This window comes from Antechinus flavipes, chromosome 4, assembly GCF_016432865.1.
Source record: "Antechinus flavipes isolate AdamAnt ecotype Samford, QLD, Australia chromosome 4, AdamAnt_v2, whole genome shotgun sequence".
Lineage (NCBI taxonomy): Eukaryota > Metazoa > Chordata > Mammalia > Dasyuromorphia > Dasyuridae > Antechinus > Antechinus flavipes.
The window spans coordinates 133882174-133899740 of record NC_067401.1 but is presented as its reverse complement, the minus strand read 5'-3'; the positions used below and the strand labels follow the sequence as shown (position 1 = coordinate 133899740).

The 17567-nt window shown below is 43.1% G+C and overlaps 1 protein-coding gene and 1 non-coding gene across 5 annotated transcripts in view; both read right to left on the bottom strand.

The window, feature by feature from the left end:
- MED24 (mediator complex subunit 24) overlaps nt 1-17567 on the bottom strand; it is a 57489-nt gene that overhangs the window by 29164 nt on the left and 10758 nt on the right. For 2 of the 4 annotated variants that reach the window (XM_051994580.1, XM_051994584.1), the window contains 15 exons: nt 17023-17105; nt 16493-16579; nt 16131-16242; nt 15615-15757; nt 14752-14789; nt 14214-14296; nt 13561-13739; nt 13351-13453; nt 12823-12998; nt 11468-11732; nt 5353-5534; nt 5038-5128; nt 4529-4628; nt 550-630; nt 116-264 (listed from right to left, as the gene is read on the bottom strand). In XM_051994580.1, coding sequence (XP_051850540.1) covers nt 116-264; nt 550-630; nt 4529-4628; nt 5038-5128; nt 5353-5534; nt 11468-11732; nt 12823-12998; nt 13351-13453; nt 13561-13739; nt 14214-14296; nt 14752-14789; nt 15615-15757; nt 16131-16242; nt 16493-16579; nt 17023-17105 — 1872 coding nt within the window. The remainder of the gene's footprint in view (nt 1-115; nt 265-549; nt 631-4528; nt 4629-5037; nt 5129-5352; nt 5535-11467; nt 11733-12822; nt 12999-13350; nt 13454-13560; nt 13740-14213; nt 14297-14751; nt 14790-15614; nt 15758-16130; nt 16243-16492; nt 16580-17022; nt 17106-17567) is intronic. The other 2 variants (XM_051994582.1, XM_051994583.1) reach the window with 2 other exon arrangements.
- LOC127563685 (small nucleolar RNA SNORD124) lies at nt 14357-14461 on the bottom strand. Its single transcript, XR_007954121.1, has one exon. It is a non-coding gene; the product is annotated as a small nucleolar RNA SNORD124 (small nucleolar RNA).

Genomic DNA, 17567 nt, shown 5'->3' with positions numbered 1-17567 from the left:
CAGAGCCACCAGCTCACTCTCCTCTCAGTGGGACATGTGAGAGAGAGGACAGTGCCCTAAGAGGAAGCCTAAGGCCCCCCCACCTCCCATCCTTCACTTCAGCCCCCCAGCTTACCGTGGTGAAAGGCATGAACTGCAGGATGCTGCCTCGGCTGCCCTGCTCCAGACAATCCACACACTCCTCCATGAACCACTGCACAAACTGGGTGTGAGGCCCCGCCGTCCTGGCCCCCAGGATGGAGGAGATCAGCAGGAACAGGTTTGCTGGACAGGGACAGAGACAAGAGGCACAAGAGGGATGAGGGGCAATCTGCACTTGGAGAAGAGGGAGGGCAGAGAGGCAGGGAGAGAGCAAGAGGAAAGGAGGAAGGGGGCTCAGGGAGAATGACAAGAAGGGAGGGGACAGAAGAGAAGGCAAAAGAAACAGGAGGACATGGAGGGATTCAGGGGAAGACTAGCAGAGGGTCCCTACCATCAGGCAAGGGAAGGTGGAAGAAGGGAACTCCTCTGGGGCCCACTTGGTCAGGCTTAGGAAGGGAAAGCACTTACCAAGGACTCGGTTCAGAGGGTCCCTCATATTGACTGTGTGCAGCTGAGAGGCTGAGAGAGAACTGTTCATGGACCGGTCAGCTGTAGAAGAAAGGGGGAAGAGGGCAGAGCTGAAGACACTGTTTGCTCAAAAACACTCCCCCAAGGGAAGCCCTCCTCAAACCCTCCTGAGGCCTCCCCAGCCTCCCTTCCCAGCTGACTGGGGAGGTGAACGCAGGAAAGGCCCTTCCTCACAGAAGGAAGGTTCCTGGCCTAAGGGAAATCCCACAGGGGATACAATTCCCGAGTTGTCAACAGCTTTCCAGGAAGAGATGAGGAAAAGGCAGCACAGCTGCACAATGGCAAGAGTGCAATCAAAGCAAAGTGCCTAAGGGGGGTGGGGGGAAGACACATCAGTGCTGAAGAGACAGGGGGTGGGACAACAAGGGAGAAGGAGCCTGGAGTTACCTGCAATAACCAACCTTTACTTTGTGCTGATAACCTGAAGCCCTAGAGCTTGGTGAATGGACTCCTAAGGCCCCCAGCTCTCAGTTCTCTCAGGGCATGGGCGTCAGGGAGAAGGAAGCTGAGACAATGGGGCACAGAGGAATGGACACAAGGTGGGAGTTAACCCGGCCTTAACAAATGCCCACACTGGCCTCTCTCCCGGTCTCATCAGTGGCAAAGGGACCAGAACCAGGCAAACCCTGGCCATCAGCCACTTTCCCTGTGCCCAGCTCCTTACAATTCCCAGCACCAGGAGGGCACCAGCACCAGGACCAGGAGGAACAACCTCCTTTGGGGACATCTGCCCTGAAACCCAATTTCTGTCCCATTGCTCTACTGAACACACTCTCTCTCAGGTCAACAAAGACCTTCTAATTGTCAGATCTAGCAGCCCGTTCTCAGGCCTTTTCCTCCTTCAGGACCATCTGACACTGCTGCTTTCACACCTACATTCTCCTGGCTCTCCCCGCTCCTACCACTGTCTCCTTTTCCATCTCCTCTCACACAATCACAGACCTCAGAGGCCATCCAGTCCAATGAGAACCTGACCAAGAGCATCCCCATCAAGAGATCATCTAGCTTCTGCTGGAGGCTACCTGTTCTATCCAGTGGTTTTGGATTGCCCTGATTTAGAAAATGGGGCCTCAGGACAAACCAAAATCTGCCTCTTGTACCTTCAGAGTTTTCTCCCAGCTCTGCCTTTCATGGCCAGGGAGAACAAGCCTGAGCCATCTACTATCACACACAGTCCCTCAGATACATAAAGCCAGTTGACAGGACCCCTCTAAGTCTTCTATTCTCTAAGTCTCTCAATGAGATCCTCTTATGACAGGCCTTCAATTTTCTCCCCTTCCTATTGGGCCATATCCACCACAAGTACCCTTTACTGGCTCTCTCAGTGCCTGAAGTGCTAGAGGAACCCCAAGACTGTTCTTGGCTGCCTCTTCTTTCCCCATTCTCTGCCTTAGCAATCCACTATTATTTCTATGCACATGGCTCTCAAATATCTATCTCTTCAACCCTTCCTCTCTACAGAGCTTCAGAGGCATTTCCAACTGCCTTTATCTAAAATAGTTCCCTTTGGATGCCCATCATCATCTCCAACTTACTGGGTCCCACCCAAATATGCCTATCTCCCCTAAACCTGCTCCTTTCTGTGATATCACCTTCAACTCATGTTATGTTCAAACCCTCAGAATTTCCTTTGTTTCTTTTCAACCTGCCAGGTCCCAGCAATCACCATGTCTTCCCAATTATATCTGACACTCACTTTTTCTAATGACCAAAATAGTTTAGCATCTCCTTGCCATTATGTAATAAAAGATATGAAGTTTAAGGTACAATGCTCTCCTCCTCTGTGTGTGTGTAATACACATATAATCTACATCTGATAATTTGATTTATTCATACATTTTTAAAAAGTTTCATTACCAATCCTAGATTCCTCAGCTTCCATGGCTCCACCTACCTCTTACACATTCTCCTTCATATTGATATTGGGTTAATCTCTTTTATAGATCTAGTTGTATCACTCCTCTGTTCTGAATGCTTTAAAGCCACCCCCATCTTATTCCAAAAGGAAGAGGAAGGCAGAAGGACCACTGGGACTGGCAGGCCACAGTCAGAATTGAAGAGAAATATTCATGATCAAGTTCAGACTTTTTAGCTTCACATTCACAATATTAAGTATCATTTTGTCTTTTAAAAAAGAGAAAAAAATCTGAAGTGCTAGCAAGCCTTCAGGAGACAGGAAAGTGATGTCAGTGAGCAGCACAGGGGAGTCGTGAAGCACAAAGGCATCTGCTTATTTTCAGGAAACTGGAGATTCCCCATGACATAGGTTGTCACTTCTCAGGCAGACTCTGGCATAACCAGCAAGAAGCCAATTTTTAGCAAAAACCAGTCCCAAGGCAGCACTATCACCACATGCCACTACATGTTCAAGAAAGACCAGATCACAGGTCCTTATGCTTCACTCTTGTTCCTATATGAACCTGGTCATGAAGGCAAAGATGTACCTGGCATGAAAGAGTTGGAAAGTACCACTAAGGGCTGGTTTTCATTAGGGAGAGGGCTACAAAGGTAAAAACACCATCTGGAAGGAAAATGATTTTCTGTCCCAGACATTTGAGTAGGTACCAAAAGAAAGAACTGCAGAAACATTCATCCGGATGGGGTGAAACAGCATTGTCTAATATAGAAACATTAAGTTTGGTAAAGAGGAGTCATAGGCTGGCCCCAAAGAATTCATGCAAGGGGATTAGCACAGCATAGTACACATTGGACCCATCAGGTCCTGGTCAGAAAGCTCCACTGATCAACTTGGTTAACACTATGCTGCAGTGGAAACATTTCCTCTTCTCCCCAATCCTCCTTCCTGGGCCTGGGAAGCCTGTTTAGTCTTCACCCAGTAGTCCTAGGTCCTCTCAACCTTACTCAGATTTGAACCTATGAGCTGTGTTCAACACTTGACTTTCACTCTCAATATCCAACCATTGACCAAATCTTATTGCATTGACCTCAACATCTCTCAATGTCTTCATCCCTTAACTTCTGCTTATACCACAAGCACCACCTAGTACAGGCTCTCACCACATTTTACATGCACTAACTTAACAGCCTCCTCACTGGTCTCCCTGCCTCCAGGTTATCCTGTCCCCAATCCATCTGCCACACAGTTGCCAAGTTGATATTCCTAAGGCACAAGTTTGCCCATGTCACTTGCCTTCTCAAGAAGCTTCAGTGATTATCTATTGGCCTTAGGCTAAAATATAAATTGCATTCATTGGTGATTCAAATCCTTCCCAATATGGCTCCAGTCTAAGTTCCCAGGCTGTTTACATATTGCCCTCCCTCCTTCTCTTCCCTCTTCAGCCCACATGGCCACCCTACTGTTCCCTGTATACAGCATTTCATCTCCCACCTTTGGGCCTCTGCACATGTTGTTCCCCATCTTCCTGCTGTCCCATATGTCTCCCCCAGGTCTATTACATCTTCTTCCTTTTCTGAGATTCACCCTAAAGACCATTTCCTTCAAAAAGCCTTTCCTGATCACCCTAAATGCTGATGTCTGCAATAGCAAGGCATGCAAATATTTTAGCATATATCTTAAATTTATTTATCCATGCCCAGTGAACATTTTCCTAGGATGAGGAAGTTCCATGATGGCAGGGTCTATCTCAGTAGTTTTTCTAGTCTCAGTACCTAGCATTCTTGGTATGTAGTAGATGCTTAACAGATATCTGCTGTCTTATTACCTAGTGTTAACTCTGAGAAAGGTTATAAATTATCTGGGCCCCATTTCCTTATCTGTAAAATTAGAAATCTGAATTAAGTAGCCTTTAAAGTCCACTCAGCTTAAACTTCATTATCCTGTTAATCTGTTAAAAGAAACAGTAAGTTCCCTCAAAGGAACCTGGCAAAAATTTTGCTATTGGGTATCTCTTTCTAGGGAGCCAGCCCCTGCCCATGTCAGTCAAACACTCATACTCACTAGGGCTAGAGAGAACATTGGCATCATCCTCATTGGAACTCAGAAGTCGCATCAGCTTTGATGGCTGTGTGTCATCCAGGGGGAAGAGGCTGATGTAGTCCTAGGGAATGGGGTCAGGAGGGTTAATGTCACCCAGAAACTAAATATTATGATAAGACCACCAACCCATAGATCCACTACTCAATATCCTTCCTCCAATGAGAGGCCCTCCAACTTCAGGAAAATACAAAGAACCTAGCTATGAGACAGGAGAGGCTTCTGCTTTGAGAGTCCTTTTGACCCTCCAAATCAGAAATCCTTCTGGCTATTATTTTTGTCTTCCTTCTCATTTGAAAAAAGACAATGAGGTGATGGAAAAACAGCTGTTACCTCTCATATTAGAAAAGATGAAGTCCCTGGTTCAATTTTATATTCATTTTTTTAAATTATAGAAATAACCTCTTGACTCCAGGGTTCCAGTTTTGGGCTATACCTGTTACCTTTTTATTATAATTATTCGCAGTACTCACTTCAATATCCTCCCGATGTCTCTTCTTCTGTCGGGAAGATGCCTGCCCCTTGTGAGTGGAGTAGGAGCTCAGGGCACACCACACTGCCAGCCTAAACAAATAATTGCAAGGGGAAAGAGGAGAGAAGAGGAAGTTCATCAGAAAATAAGCAAAGATATCTGTATCTTCTAAGCAAACCCAAACTAACAATAAAGAATGAGTTGTATGAGACAATTTGTCCTTTAGCGCCTTTGCTGTGACATGAAGGGGATAGGTTCTTCTTTCAGGTCTGATCTAAAATCACAGGGTTTGAGAAGGAAGAGGGGGGAACCTTACTTGGCCAGGGCTGTGCCTGGGGGATCCATGAGGCTCTGCCATTTGGCAGAGTCTGTAAGAAGGCCAGGAAGGATGTGGCCCAGCAGGACCAGGGTGACTTGCTGCATGTCTAGGCAGAAGATGCTGTAGAGCAGCTCTACGGCTCGAAGGGTATACTCCTTTCGAGTTTCCTTCAGCAGCTCCTGGAATAAATAGGGAAGCAGAAATAGGAACATAAGTTCATTCCTGAGTTAAGAACATTAACCTGATCAAGAGGATGAGTGGTACCACAAACAAAACAGGGAAATTTAAAAGGAGGGGTTCATGGCAAAGGGGAAGGGATGTTTATGATTAGTTAAAATTTTCTTTTTATCAACTTAACAAGATAAGATTTAAAGGGGGGTGGGGAGGAGGGAGATAATCTACTGTTTGATAAACCCAAAGACTCCAGCTTCTGGGATATAAGAACTCACTATCTGACAAAAATTTCTGAGAAAATTGGAAAATATGGCAGAAACTAGGCATTGACTAACACCCAACATCCTTTACCAAGATAAAATTGAAATGGGTTCATGATTTAGATATAAAGGGTGATATTATAAGCAAATCAGAAGAACAAGGGATAGTCTAACCCTCAGATCTTTGGAGAAGGAAGGAATTTATGACCAAAGAAGAAATAGAGAATATAATGAAATGCAAGCTGCCTATTTTTGATTATATTAAATTAAAAAGATTTTGAACAAACAAAACCAATGCCGCAGAGATTAGAAGAGAAGCAGAAAACTGGGAAAACATTTTTACATCCAAAGTTTCTGATAAAAGTCTCTTTTCTACAATATATAGAGAATTGACTCAAATTTATAAGAATACAAGCCATTCTCTAATTAGTAAATCTTCAAAGAATATTAACAGATAATTTTGAGAGGAAGAAACTAAAGCCATTTCTAGTCATATAGAAAAATGCTCTAAATCACTATTGATTAGAGAAACACAAATTAAGACAACTCTGAGAAATCAATTTACACCTCTCAGATCGGCTAAAATGACAAAAAAAAAATCATAAATGTTAAAAGGAAATGTGGAAAAACTGGAACATTAATACACTGTTGGTGGAGTTGTAAGATGATCTGACCATTCTGGAGAGCAAGTTGGAACTATGCCCAAAGAGCTATCAAACTGTGCATATCCTTTGATCCAGCAGTGCTATTACTGGGTCTGTGTCCCAAGGAAAACATAAAAGAAGGAAAAGGACCTACATGTGCAAAAATGTTTGTAGCAGCTCTTTTTGCAGAGACAAGAAATTGGAAACTGAGTGGATACCCATCAGTAGGGCTGAATAAGTTATGGTACATGAAGGTAATGGAATACTATTATTCTGTAAGAAATGATGAGCAGATTGATTTTAGAAAGGTCTGAAAAGACTTGCATGAATTGATACTGAATGAAGTTAGCAGAATCAAAAGAATATTATACACAGCAAAAACAAAATCATGTGATGAGTAAATGTGATGAACTTGGCTCTTTTTAACAATGAGGTGATTCAGGTCAATTCCAATAGACATGTAATTGAGAGAGCCACTTGCATCTAGAGATGACTATGGGGACTGCATGTGGATCACAACATAGTATTTTTACCTTTTTTGTTGTTGATTGCTACTTGCTTTTTTCTTTCTCATTTTTCCCCCTTTTGATCTGATTTTTCTTGTGCAATATGATAAATATGGAAATATGTTTAGAAGAACTGTACATGTTTAATCTATATTGGATTACTTACTATCTGGGCAGGGAGGGAGGGAGAAAATTTTTGGACACAATGGTATGCAAGGGTGAATGTTGAAAACTATCTTTGCATGTATTTCGAAAAAATTATTAAGAAAAAAACTAATCACCAAACTAGACTGTGTATTCAAGAATAAATACTATATTTTATTTAAAAAATAAATATGGTTTCTATTCATTTTTATTTCATTGTCAGTTTTTTAAAATTTCTAGGCATCATGAATTTAATTTTGAAAATGCTGAATTTGAGGTGCTAAAAGGATATCATCTCCAGCTATCAGTGGAAAAGCAGGACTAGAGTACAAAGAAGAGATTAAGGCTAGATCAAGATTTGGGAGACATCTTCATGAAAGATCATTGAACATATGGTAGCTGATCAGATCACCAAGGGATTAAGTCTATAAAGAGAACAGAGGATAGAACCCTTGGGAGATACCCAAATTTAAAGACCACTAAATAGTTGATGAGTCAGTAAAGGAAATTTGAAGAGTTCAGTCAAATAAGAAGAGATCCAGGAAAAAGTAGTGATCCAAAAGCTAAGGAGTTAAGGATGAGCAAAGAGTTTCTAAAACTTCTAACTCAAATAAGATGAGGGCTGATAATGCCATTGGATTTTGCAGTTAAGAATTACTGACCAAGAAAGACTGACTATAATAGAGTTATAGAGTATGAAACCAACTAGCAAAGGACAGAAAAATCAGTGGTAAAGAAATGAGAACTACCAGTATAAAGATTCAGTTCTAGATAGATATTTAGCAGTGACAAACATGGAGAGCAATAGAATGAAAGATGGCTCTAGGAACTGGTAGCGTCAAAAGGAAGGAGCCAGGAGAGGAGAGACTGAAAATGAAAGAAGGATGAAATAGGGCAATATATCAAAGGGAGGGTAGAAGGAAGAGAAATATTAGTTTTGAAAAGAAAGAAAGATTAGCTCATATTCTCAAATTGGAGAAAAGAAATAGAAAATGTATCAATGTTTTGAGTTGTGTTACACACAGAGATAAGGGAGCTTATAAGAATTGGTCTAAAATTTCTCTGTAAAAGGAGACCAGTTGACCTACAGAGAAAGAGGGCATTAGGGATTTAAAAAGAAATTCACTGGCAAAATTTAGAGCTTAAAAAAACAGATGAAACTGAAAAGCTTTTGCAGTGTAGCTAAGATTAGAAAAATTAAGAAAAAAATCAGGAAATTAGGAATTAGAAAAATTAGGAGGAAAAACATTTTGCATCAAATATCTGTGTCAGGGAATTGACACAATTATATAAGATTCCATTGGAAAAATGGTCAAAGCAATTGTCAAAAAAAAAAAAAAAAAAAGTAAATTGTTCATTCCAAATGAAAAACTGCTGGAAGCATGATCTACAAGATAGAAATACTAATCAATTGTTGGTGGAGCTATGAATATGTCCATCCCATTCTGAAAAGCAATTTGGAATTATACTGGAAATAAGACAAAAATGTTGATTCTCATTTCTATATATATCCCAAAGATATCAAAGATAGAAAGGAATGTACTATACATACTAAAATATTCATAGCAGCACCTTTTGGTGATAACAGAGAAGCAGTAAGAAATTAAACCAGAAAAATGCCTATTAAATATGGAGTGGCTAAACAAACTGTGATAATATAAATACAATGGAACATTAATTAATATACCATAGAAATGGTAAATATGAAGGACTCAGAGAACTGAATTTACGTGACCTGATGGAAAGCAGACTAAGTTGAATGAAGAAAACAATATATATAATAATAACTCCATGCCTGGATATTATCCCTCACCTCCTGTTACCGATTGCTCTGGCTTCTTAAGATCTAACTAATTTTTTTTTCTTTTACAAAAAGCTTCTCTTAGTTCTAGGGCCTTCCCTGTGTTTTTTTTTTTTTTCCTATATATTTTGTATATAATTTGCTTTGTACTTATTTATTTGTAAATCACCCCTGTTAGACTATAAGCTCCCTGAGGGCAAGAGTTGAATGTTACCTTTTTTTGAAGCTCTAGGGCTTAGCACCCTGCCTGGGACTTAATAAATCAAATAAATTTGATTGGTCACTGAATATCTAGAAAAGAAAACTATGATCGTAGTCACATCATAGATTCATCAAGAACAAGTCATACAAAACTAAATACATGTCTTTTTTGGGCAAGATTAGCAAACTGTTAGTTAATAATGATGATGAATTAGATAGTCAACATTTATATAGGGCCAACTGTGCGCCAGTCATGGTGTTTCACAAATACTACCTATTTTTATCTGCATAAAAACTTGGGAGAAAGGTACTATTATTAGCTCTACTTTAGAGGTAGGTAGGTAGGTTATAGATATAGTTTAGATGTGACAAAGTTTCTCAAGCTCTTCTTAGGGATAAAATGGAGAGATGTGAACTAGATGATCATAATTAAATATATTTCAAGAGGATGAATGACTGGATCCATCCACAGAATAGTCCTGGATGGTTCATTCACCATACATTTAGAAGGAATTAGATCTCTTTCCAAAAGTCTTCAAGCTTGAATGACTCTTTTACTGGAAATGAGGAATTCAGAGATGAGATTCTATAGTAACCTCTGCATCAAATTGATGAGAATGTATTCTTTGCCCTGGGGCTTTTAACATTTTTTTCACTGATCTTGATAATAGAATAAATAACAAGTACAGACAATTTCATAATGACACAAATTAGAAAAGGATTACTAATATACAAGATGACAGAGTAAGGATTCTAAAAAACCTTAATATGATACTGATTGGAGTAAACTAATAAGGTGACATTAATAGAGAAAAACAAACTCTTATGCCAGGTTTTTAAAAAAATGAACTTCAGGGATGTGACTAAACAGCAATTTCTATATAATTGATCTGGGGAATCTGTAGCTTATTAGCACAACTTCGGTTAATAGTGTGATATGACAACCAAAAAATAATATAAACTTCAGACTACATTAAGACAGGCAATAGGGAACAGAACTAGGGAGCTGATGGCAACACCACTATATTCTCTTCTGCTCTGATCATACCTGTGATATTGTTTTCAGTTCAAGGAATGACACTGGCAATTGTAATGGGCTGAAGCTGAGCAGATGTACTGAGCTCTGGTTGGAGCACTTGAGGCTAATTAGCAATTGGACAATACTCTATTAATATATGCTTGGAGAAAGAATGGCCCCGCCCACTCTCTGTCCAAGTTTGCTGTGTTGTATAGGAGATAGAGGATGGGGTGGGTGGAGTGTGAGAGCCAGAGGCACTGCAGGCTGGATTCATGTGGCGATTGCTCTCACTTCCTATCACCATTCCTGTTCACCTCCACAAAAAATAAAGATCAAGAACTTTTGCTATCCTGACTCCCACTGATTTTAAATACCCTGGGTGCTAGACGCGGTCATCACAGCCAATCGAAAGAACATCCAATAAAAAGCAACAAGATGATAAACAACTCACATCATATTAGGCTAAGTTAAAGGAACTCAGTTTGGGGAAGGAATCAACAGTACTTATACTATACTATATGCCAAACAATTTTCTAAGGACAAAGAAAAAGAATGAACCAATCCCTCCTTTTAAAAAGCTTATGTTATACTTTGAAAAGCACTAACTTAGAGGTGAAGGAACATGAGAATCACCTCAGAGTACTTGAAGGACTACCATGAAGTCACCAGTTGTGTTCTGCTTTAGTTCTGGAAGAATCAGCAGCAATGAGTTGAAATTGTAAAGAGTTGATTCTCTAATTAGGAGAACAGGGAGGGAGAGAGGACTGAAAGATTAAGAACGAACCAAGAATAGATTTAGAAAGAGTAAGGCAGTTGGAGAAGTAGAAGAATGTGATCAAAAAAGTGTATTTCAGAATGTGGAGAGGTAGAACAATTTGTGTAGATGGGGAGATCCAAGATGGCAGTGGCTAAGTGTATATGAAGAGCAAAGACATTAAGATTGATGAACTGGGAGATCCTGGAATCTGAAGGGTCATGAACATGAATACTGAAATCAACAAGAATGAGGGCAGAGGTTAGGGTAGCAAGGAAGATTGTCAGCTAAATATTATCACCATTAAAAGAAAGACCAAAATCTTTATAGTAGCACTTTTTAATACCATAAAAAAGAAGATTCTTTCCTTCATCATAGAGAATGTTTGGAATAACAATACCAATAGATAAAAGGATAAAAAACAAATTTTCACAGGAGGCAAGAATGATCTAGTTGCCATCTGATGATAGGAATGAGGCATCAAAGTTGAGTTAGTTGGTTGGTTAGGATATAATAAATGTTCATTAAAGACTTCTTAAAGAGTAACTCAGATCAAGATTTTTTCTTATCCCCAGACCTGTCTAGTTTATTCCCAGCCCAAAATACATACCTTGACTAAGTTGTTGCAGAACCAGTAAACACCACCCATATGCAGCAGGGTGTCAAAGACATGGATGGATCGGCTATCCACCCAACCCTTCTCCAGAACCTCTGCAAAAATGCTTGTCAGAACCTCCTTGATAGGTCTTTTGGGGGGCAGAAGGTTCCAATAGGGCATTGTATCCATGCCAGTACATGGGAACTTGATCTGTGTGGCTGTCTGCTGTAGAACATCAGCGCACATGTGCTCCAGAATTGAACTCATGATCACCACTCTAAGGAGATAAAGAATACAAATATGAGAATCTGCCAAGAAGGGGAAACAGCACTAGGGCCCAGTACAGCAACCCCTGCTCTCCAAAGGATAATGGTACCAAAAAACTCAAGACAAATAAATCTACACTCTGTAGCGGAAACAAAAAAGAAGCTTCTACCAGTACTACATTGGAAAAAGGACCTACCTTACATCAAAATGGGAAATATCTCTCCTTCCAAAGCATCCAAACAGTCCTCTTTCTACCATAGGTCATTACCAAACCTTTGGTCTAAATATATATGCCTCATATTCCGAGATATAAGAATCTAGGGCTAAGATAGGAAATGGGGCCCTTGATTTTTCAGCCTCTAGCCCAGGACTGGTCACCCCTGAAAAATTTTTTTTTCCAAAAACAAGAAGCTATACAGAGAATATTCTTTACAGATATTCCAGGGACTGGTTCACCTGGGCAGAACTAGGGATAGGAATAATTCACTTAGGAATAGAGAGGCTTTAAATAAAAATCATCATATTTAAATTGCTTGCTAACAGTTCCCAGAACATTAATGGCCTTTGGGATAGTATCACTATACATGCCACAGATTTTCAATCTTTACAATCTAGTTCTTGCTTTTTTTATCCAGAATTTTAGCAGATGAAATCTTTTAATAAAAGAAAGCACTAGATGAAGACTCTTATATCATGGTCAACTTTCCATTGAGGGAAACAGAAAGTACCATAATGGGAATGTGCTCTACAATGTCTGTAGAAACATTTTAGCTGCACTTTGCCAACTTGTCCTTTTACAAGACATTCAAAACTACAGTTGTTGTTTTTTTTTAAAGAAGAACTAAAGTATTTGCTAAGTGAATGACTGAAAGATGGTGAATTCTCCAGGACCCTAAAAATCCCAGGAACAGGGAAGACAAGCCAAGGATCAAAGGCTGCTGCAGAGGAAGGCACAGATAAGAGCTCCCTCCCAAAGATGCAGAATTAGCAGCACAACACAAATAGTTGGTTTTTCTAGCCCAGAAGGCATCACAGTGATTGGAGGTACAGTATGCAGAAGTACAAGGAAAGGTTGGGAGGGGAAAGGGAAGATTACAGACCTCTCATTGTAGAACTGCAGGGTATTCTCACTGGAGAGAGGCCCTACCAGTTGTCGAATCATCTGCAGTGATTTCTCCCGCTCATCCAGGCCGAGCATACGGACATGGGCCACGAGCCAAGCAACAGCACACACTGCCAGGCTGCACACCTTTCCCTTGATGTTGTCTGTGATTTTCTGGGAGAGAAAATACATTCACTGCAGCCCTGCCCTGCTTGCACCCTGGACACTGCTTGCCCTAAGGAAGCCTCAGAACTCAGTCCACCCTCATCCAGGGAGCCCACACTGACAAGGAGGGATGGGAGGGACTTAGAGAGACTCAGAGACCTAGAAGTGACCATGGCTACAGAAGGAGAGGTCCTGGATCTCAGAATTCTACAGACGGGGAGACCTCTATCCTAAGGAGACGCAGTGATATCCAGGGCCGGCAGCCGGCCCTCCAGGGAAGAGAGGAGAGGGACAAGGGCAAAATAAGAATGTCATATGCTCAGACCAAAGGGCATTACTGGGGATGGAGAGGGATGGCTACCTGGATGGACTCAAAAGCCAGGACTCCATTCTCCCAGGCATTCAGAATCTCCAAGATGGCAGCTGAGATGCTGAGACAGGCCTCGTGCCACTTCAAAATCTGCCTATTGGGAAGAAGAGGGAGGAAGGTCACCAAAATGGAGGCAAGAGCATAGTCTTGAAAGAGAAGGACCCGACTCCTGCCCCACTTGCACGCTTCCAGGCCACCTACACTAGCTTCGTTTCAGAGGTGTTGTTGAGCAGGGCAACCAGGGATTCCACCTTGGTGGAGTCGGGCCGGAAGCAGGGATGGTCAGGATTCAGGATCTTGCCCTCCTCGGGCATACACATCTGCATCCAGGTCTCAAAGAAGGGCACTTCACCCACAGTGCTTGACTCTGACAGAATGACCTGGGTGAAAGAACAAGGAAGGAGAGGGATAAAGTATCTCCCCACCAGGTAACCTTGACCACAGGGACAACAGGGGAGTGTGACAAAAGCTTTCAGAGGACCCCCCACTTCTGCCTGAAGAGGCCTCCATTCCCCGACATTCTCTCCCCCCGTGGGACCAGCCACCCTTTCAAGGCAATGAGGAGAAAACGAGGCCTCTGCTTCCATCTTGTGGTCAGTGAGGATATGACCCCAAAGATTCTGCATGAGCCTAGGCGGAGCAAGGGGAGAAGGGGAGAAGGAGAAGGAGTCCCTCTCCTGAGGGCCCGGGCACCCTCCACCCCTGGCCTAGGTATCGCGATTCCTGAGAGCTGGTGATGGAGGAAGGTTCCTTTGGCCTTCCCCTCCCACCTCCCTGAGCCCCTTGCCACCCTCCCCGAGCCCCTTGCCACCCTCCCCGTGCCCACTGCCCACTGCCCTTCCCCTCTCACTGACCTCAGATCCATAGGTCTGGGCCACATGGCACAGCATGAGGAAGGAGATGTCAAAGAGAAGCGCACGCACCGAGGCTGCTTTGGCTGTGGGGAGTAGATACCCAAGTGAGAACCCGGCTCACCCAGGACTGAGGGAAAGAAGGCTTCAGCTCAAGGAAGGTCAGGAAGAGAAGGGCTCCATCACAGGCCTGGGACTCAGGCTCCTTTTCTTGGGGTTTCACTTGGAGCATCATTCCTCCCTTGAATTACAGGGGTCTCCCCCAAAGTTTCTCATGGAGACCCCCCCCTCTGCTCCTCCCTCCCTCCCCAAAGGCAGAATCAGGACACAAAGAGCACAGGTGGGCACAATTCTACCAGAACCCTCTCTGCCTGCCCTCACTTGCTCCAGGCTGGGTCCTTAAGCAACCCTGATTAGTCATCCCTCACAGGGCAGAGACCACACCCTCCCCCCACCCTGACCCCCAGCCCCACCCCAATGCCACCTGTTCCTAGGGGACTCTGGGGGGGGTGCTGGGGCAGAGGCCAAGGAGATCACTTACAATTTTCACCATTGATGTGCTTTGTGAACTCATTCAAGCTGTGGAAAGAGGGGAGCTGGGTCAAAAGAGGGGCCTGGGACAACAGAGACAGTGGGGAGGGGGTGAAATCTGTGCTTCCTAACACTGTCAGTCTTGGCATTTGGGGTGTAAGTCACATCACACCAAAATAGAGCTTCATCACCACAACCTCTACAAACATCAAAGGCCAGCTGATGGTAGAAACAAATTCTAGTACATGGGAAGGCGGTCTTCCTCTGGAGAAGAGCTAGAATAGGATTTCACAAGGAATGACTGAACAATGCAACGGGCATGGGCTGGAAAGGCCCTTCAATACCAGTTAATCCAATCGAGGTATTTCAGGGAAGAAATCTATGTCCAAAGGGCTGAAGCAAATTACCTGAGATCACAGAGCTAAGTCCTTAGCAGCAGACTCAGACTTTCTCTAGGTCACCAGATCTCTTACCTCCCTAGTCCAAAGCTCTTCCCAATACTTCCTATTCTAACTTGTATTTGGTTAATGACTGATCACTCCTTTGCCCAATATTTAAAGTGTTTCTACTTTCACTGGCATGCCTGCCTCCTATCTTCTTCCATATGCTCATCAAAGGGAAAACTGAGACAAGAGATAAGAAAGGGGTAATATAGAAATCATGACTGGATTTTCTATGCATTCTGGGGGCCAGTGCAAACAGAACAATTATTCTGGGGGTTCCAACCTTCTGTCTTTAGGAGATTCACCCACTACCCAGGGAAATTTACCATCATTTCCCAGATAGTAACATTCTGTCTCTTTTAGACTTTTGACTTTTATAGCCAACTTCCCATTTTTGTTGTCTTTCAGAGTATAGACTCCTAATACTCACCTAATGAATTTTCGGGCAAAAGACTTGAGTTTTCCAGTGGCAGCAGCAGCAGCTAAGAGCAAATCCAGGCTTTTCCCAGAAAGCATGTGGCCAAGAACCCCCAACAGCCCTTCTGGGGACTTGGAATGATCTGCATCCATTGTCTAGGAATAAGGACAAGAAGCTAGGCTCTGCTGGGAAATCCTCAATACCCCCCCAGAGTTCTTGTCTACATCCTAAAGACATAGTTTTCTGTTCAAATCCCTCAACTGTAACAGGAGGTTAGGCCAACATTCTCTTATCCTTTTTTCCTTTTCTGGAAGGTCCTTTTTAAGTTTTGCTTTCTGACAGATCAGAATGAGATCAATTCATCAGTCACAGAATGTAGGAAGGGGCTGCTCTCTAAAACTCTCTGGAATCATGGGAATTGCATAAAATTGGGAAGAGGAAGACAAAAGCTAAAAAAATGAATTTCTTTTTTCAGGGAGACACAGTCAGGGAGGAGAAGTCTCAAGAAAGACTGAAGTGAGGAGAAACCTTGAGAATGTTGGTAACTGTAGGCTCTGCTCGAAGAATTAGCCCTGGATTGGGTTGGATGTTGGCATTTTCAGCTGATTTCAACCAAGGAGACTGTTCTCGATCAGCTATACTGTGGAATGAATGAGAATAGAAGGAAATAAGAGTTAAGGTCAATTCCTGATCTCCTGATCAGAGGCGGCTAGGAGGTTAATTCCTTAAATGAGCGCCTAGACCCCCAACCCCAAGCACAGGGCACATGCACTTGGCCCTCCCTTGGCCACAGACACAAACTCAAACAGGAGCCAGAGAGGCCCCATCCCGATCCACAGGCACAGGGAGGGGAAAACAGCCAGGCTGGGACCAACTACAGGCACACTCACCGCTTCTCGGTCAGGCTGTCTTTGTTCATTTCAGAGAGCAGGCCTTGTTTACTACACTCCTGGAGTAGCAGGTTGATACAGTCACAGCTGGGGAAGAAAAACAGGGGCAGGTGGGAGGACAATGTTGGAACAGACAGACACATAGGAGAACCTTTAGGGCAGAGGGAATCTGGTTTCTTCAGACCCGCTCCAGCTCTGGAAGCAGGGACTTCTAGAAGCTTTTCTGGGGGCCTGAGAAAGGGAGCAAGGAAGCACTAGACCGCACAGGCTGCAGGTCTGCTTGGCCCATCTGGGGCATGTCTCCTCAGCTAATGAGGAATCCTGTCTCACCAACATCTCTCCTCCCAGTCTTTCCCAGGGCAGGAGGCATCTAAGGGGGGAAGAGGAGGGGGAGGTGAATCGGGAGAGGAGACAGCTTGACTTGTAACATGCTAAATGTAGGTCCAGGTGAGCTAGGAACGAGGGGGCCTTGTACACAGAATGGCTTCTCTTGGGCACATCGGCAAGACAGAAGCCGGGGGAACACTCACTTGCACCGCTGATCAGCCCTGTCTAGCAAGGGTGTGAGCTTCAGCAGGAACTCAAAGGCACAGTTGACATCCTCAGTGAAGTCCTACAAAGAGCCAGAAACCCCAATCTGGGCTCAATGCCGCCTTTTCCATTTCTAGTCACACATGGCAATGCTAGGCACAGGTGTTATTTTGCTAGGCCTGTGGCCCAGGCCAACTGGCTGGGTGTGCCCGCTGTTGTGATGGAAAGAGAAGTGGCATCTTGCCTATTCTGCTGGGATGGTGGGGATGGTGGGGATGTGTGTGTACAAGTGTATTTATCTGGGGGTGAAGCTATTAAATGTAACAAGCAAAACACATAGGATTATAAAGAAAACCAATTATATTGAGTTACCAAAACATTTGTAATACACAAGTTCCTGATCAAAGGGCAATCAAACTATTCCACTCCCTCAAGAATTCCCAGTTGCCCAGCTTCACCATTCACCACAAATTTCCTGCTTTCTCAATGGCATCCAGTTTTCCTATTGGGCCATAAATGTCCTAGCTCTTCTCCAACTCTCCCA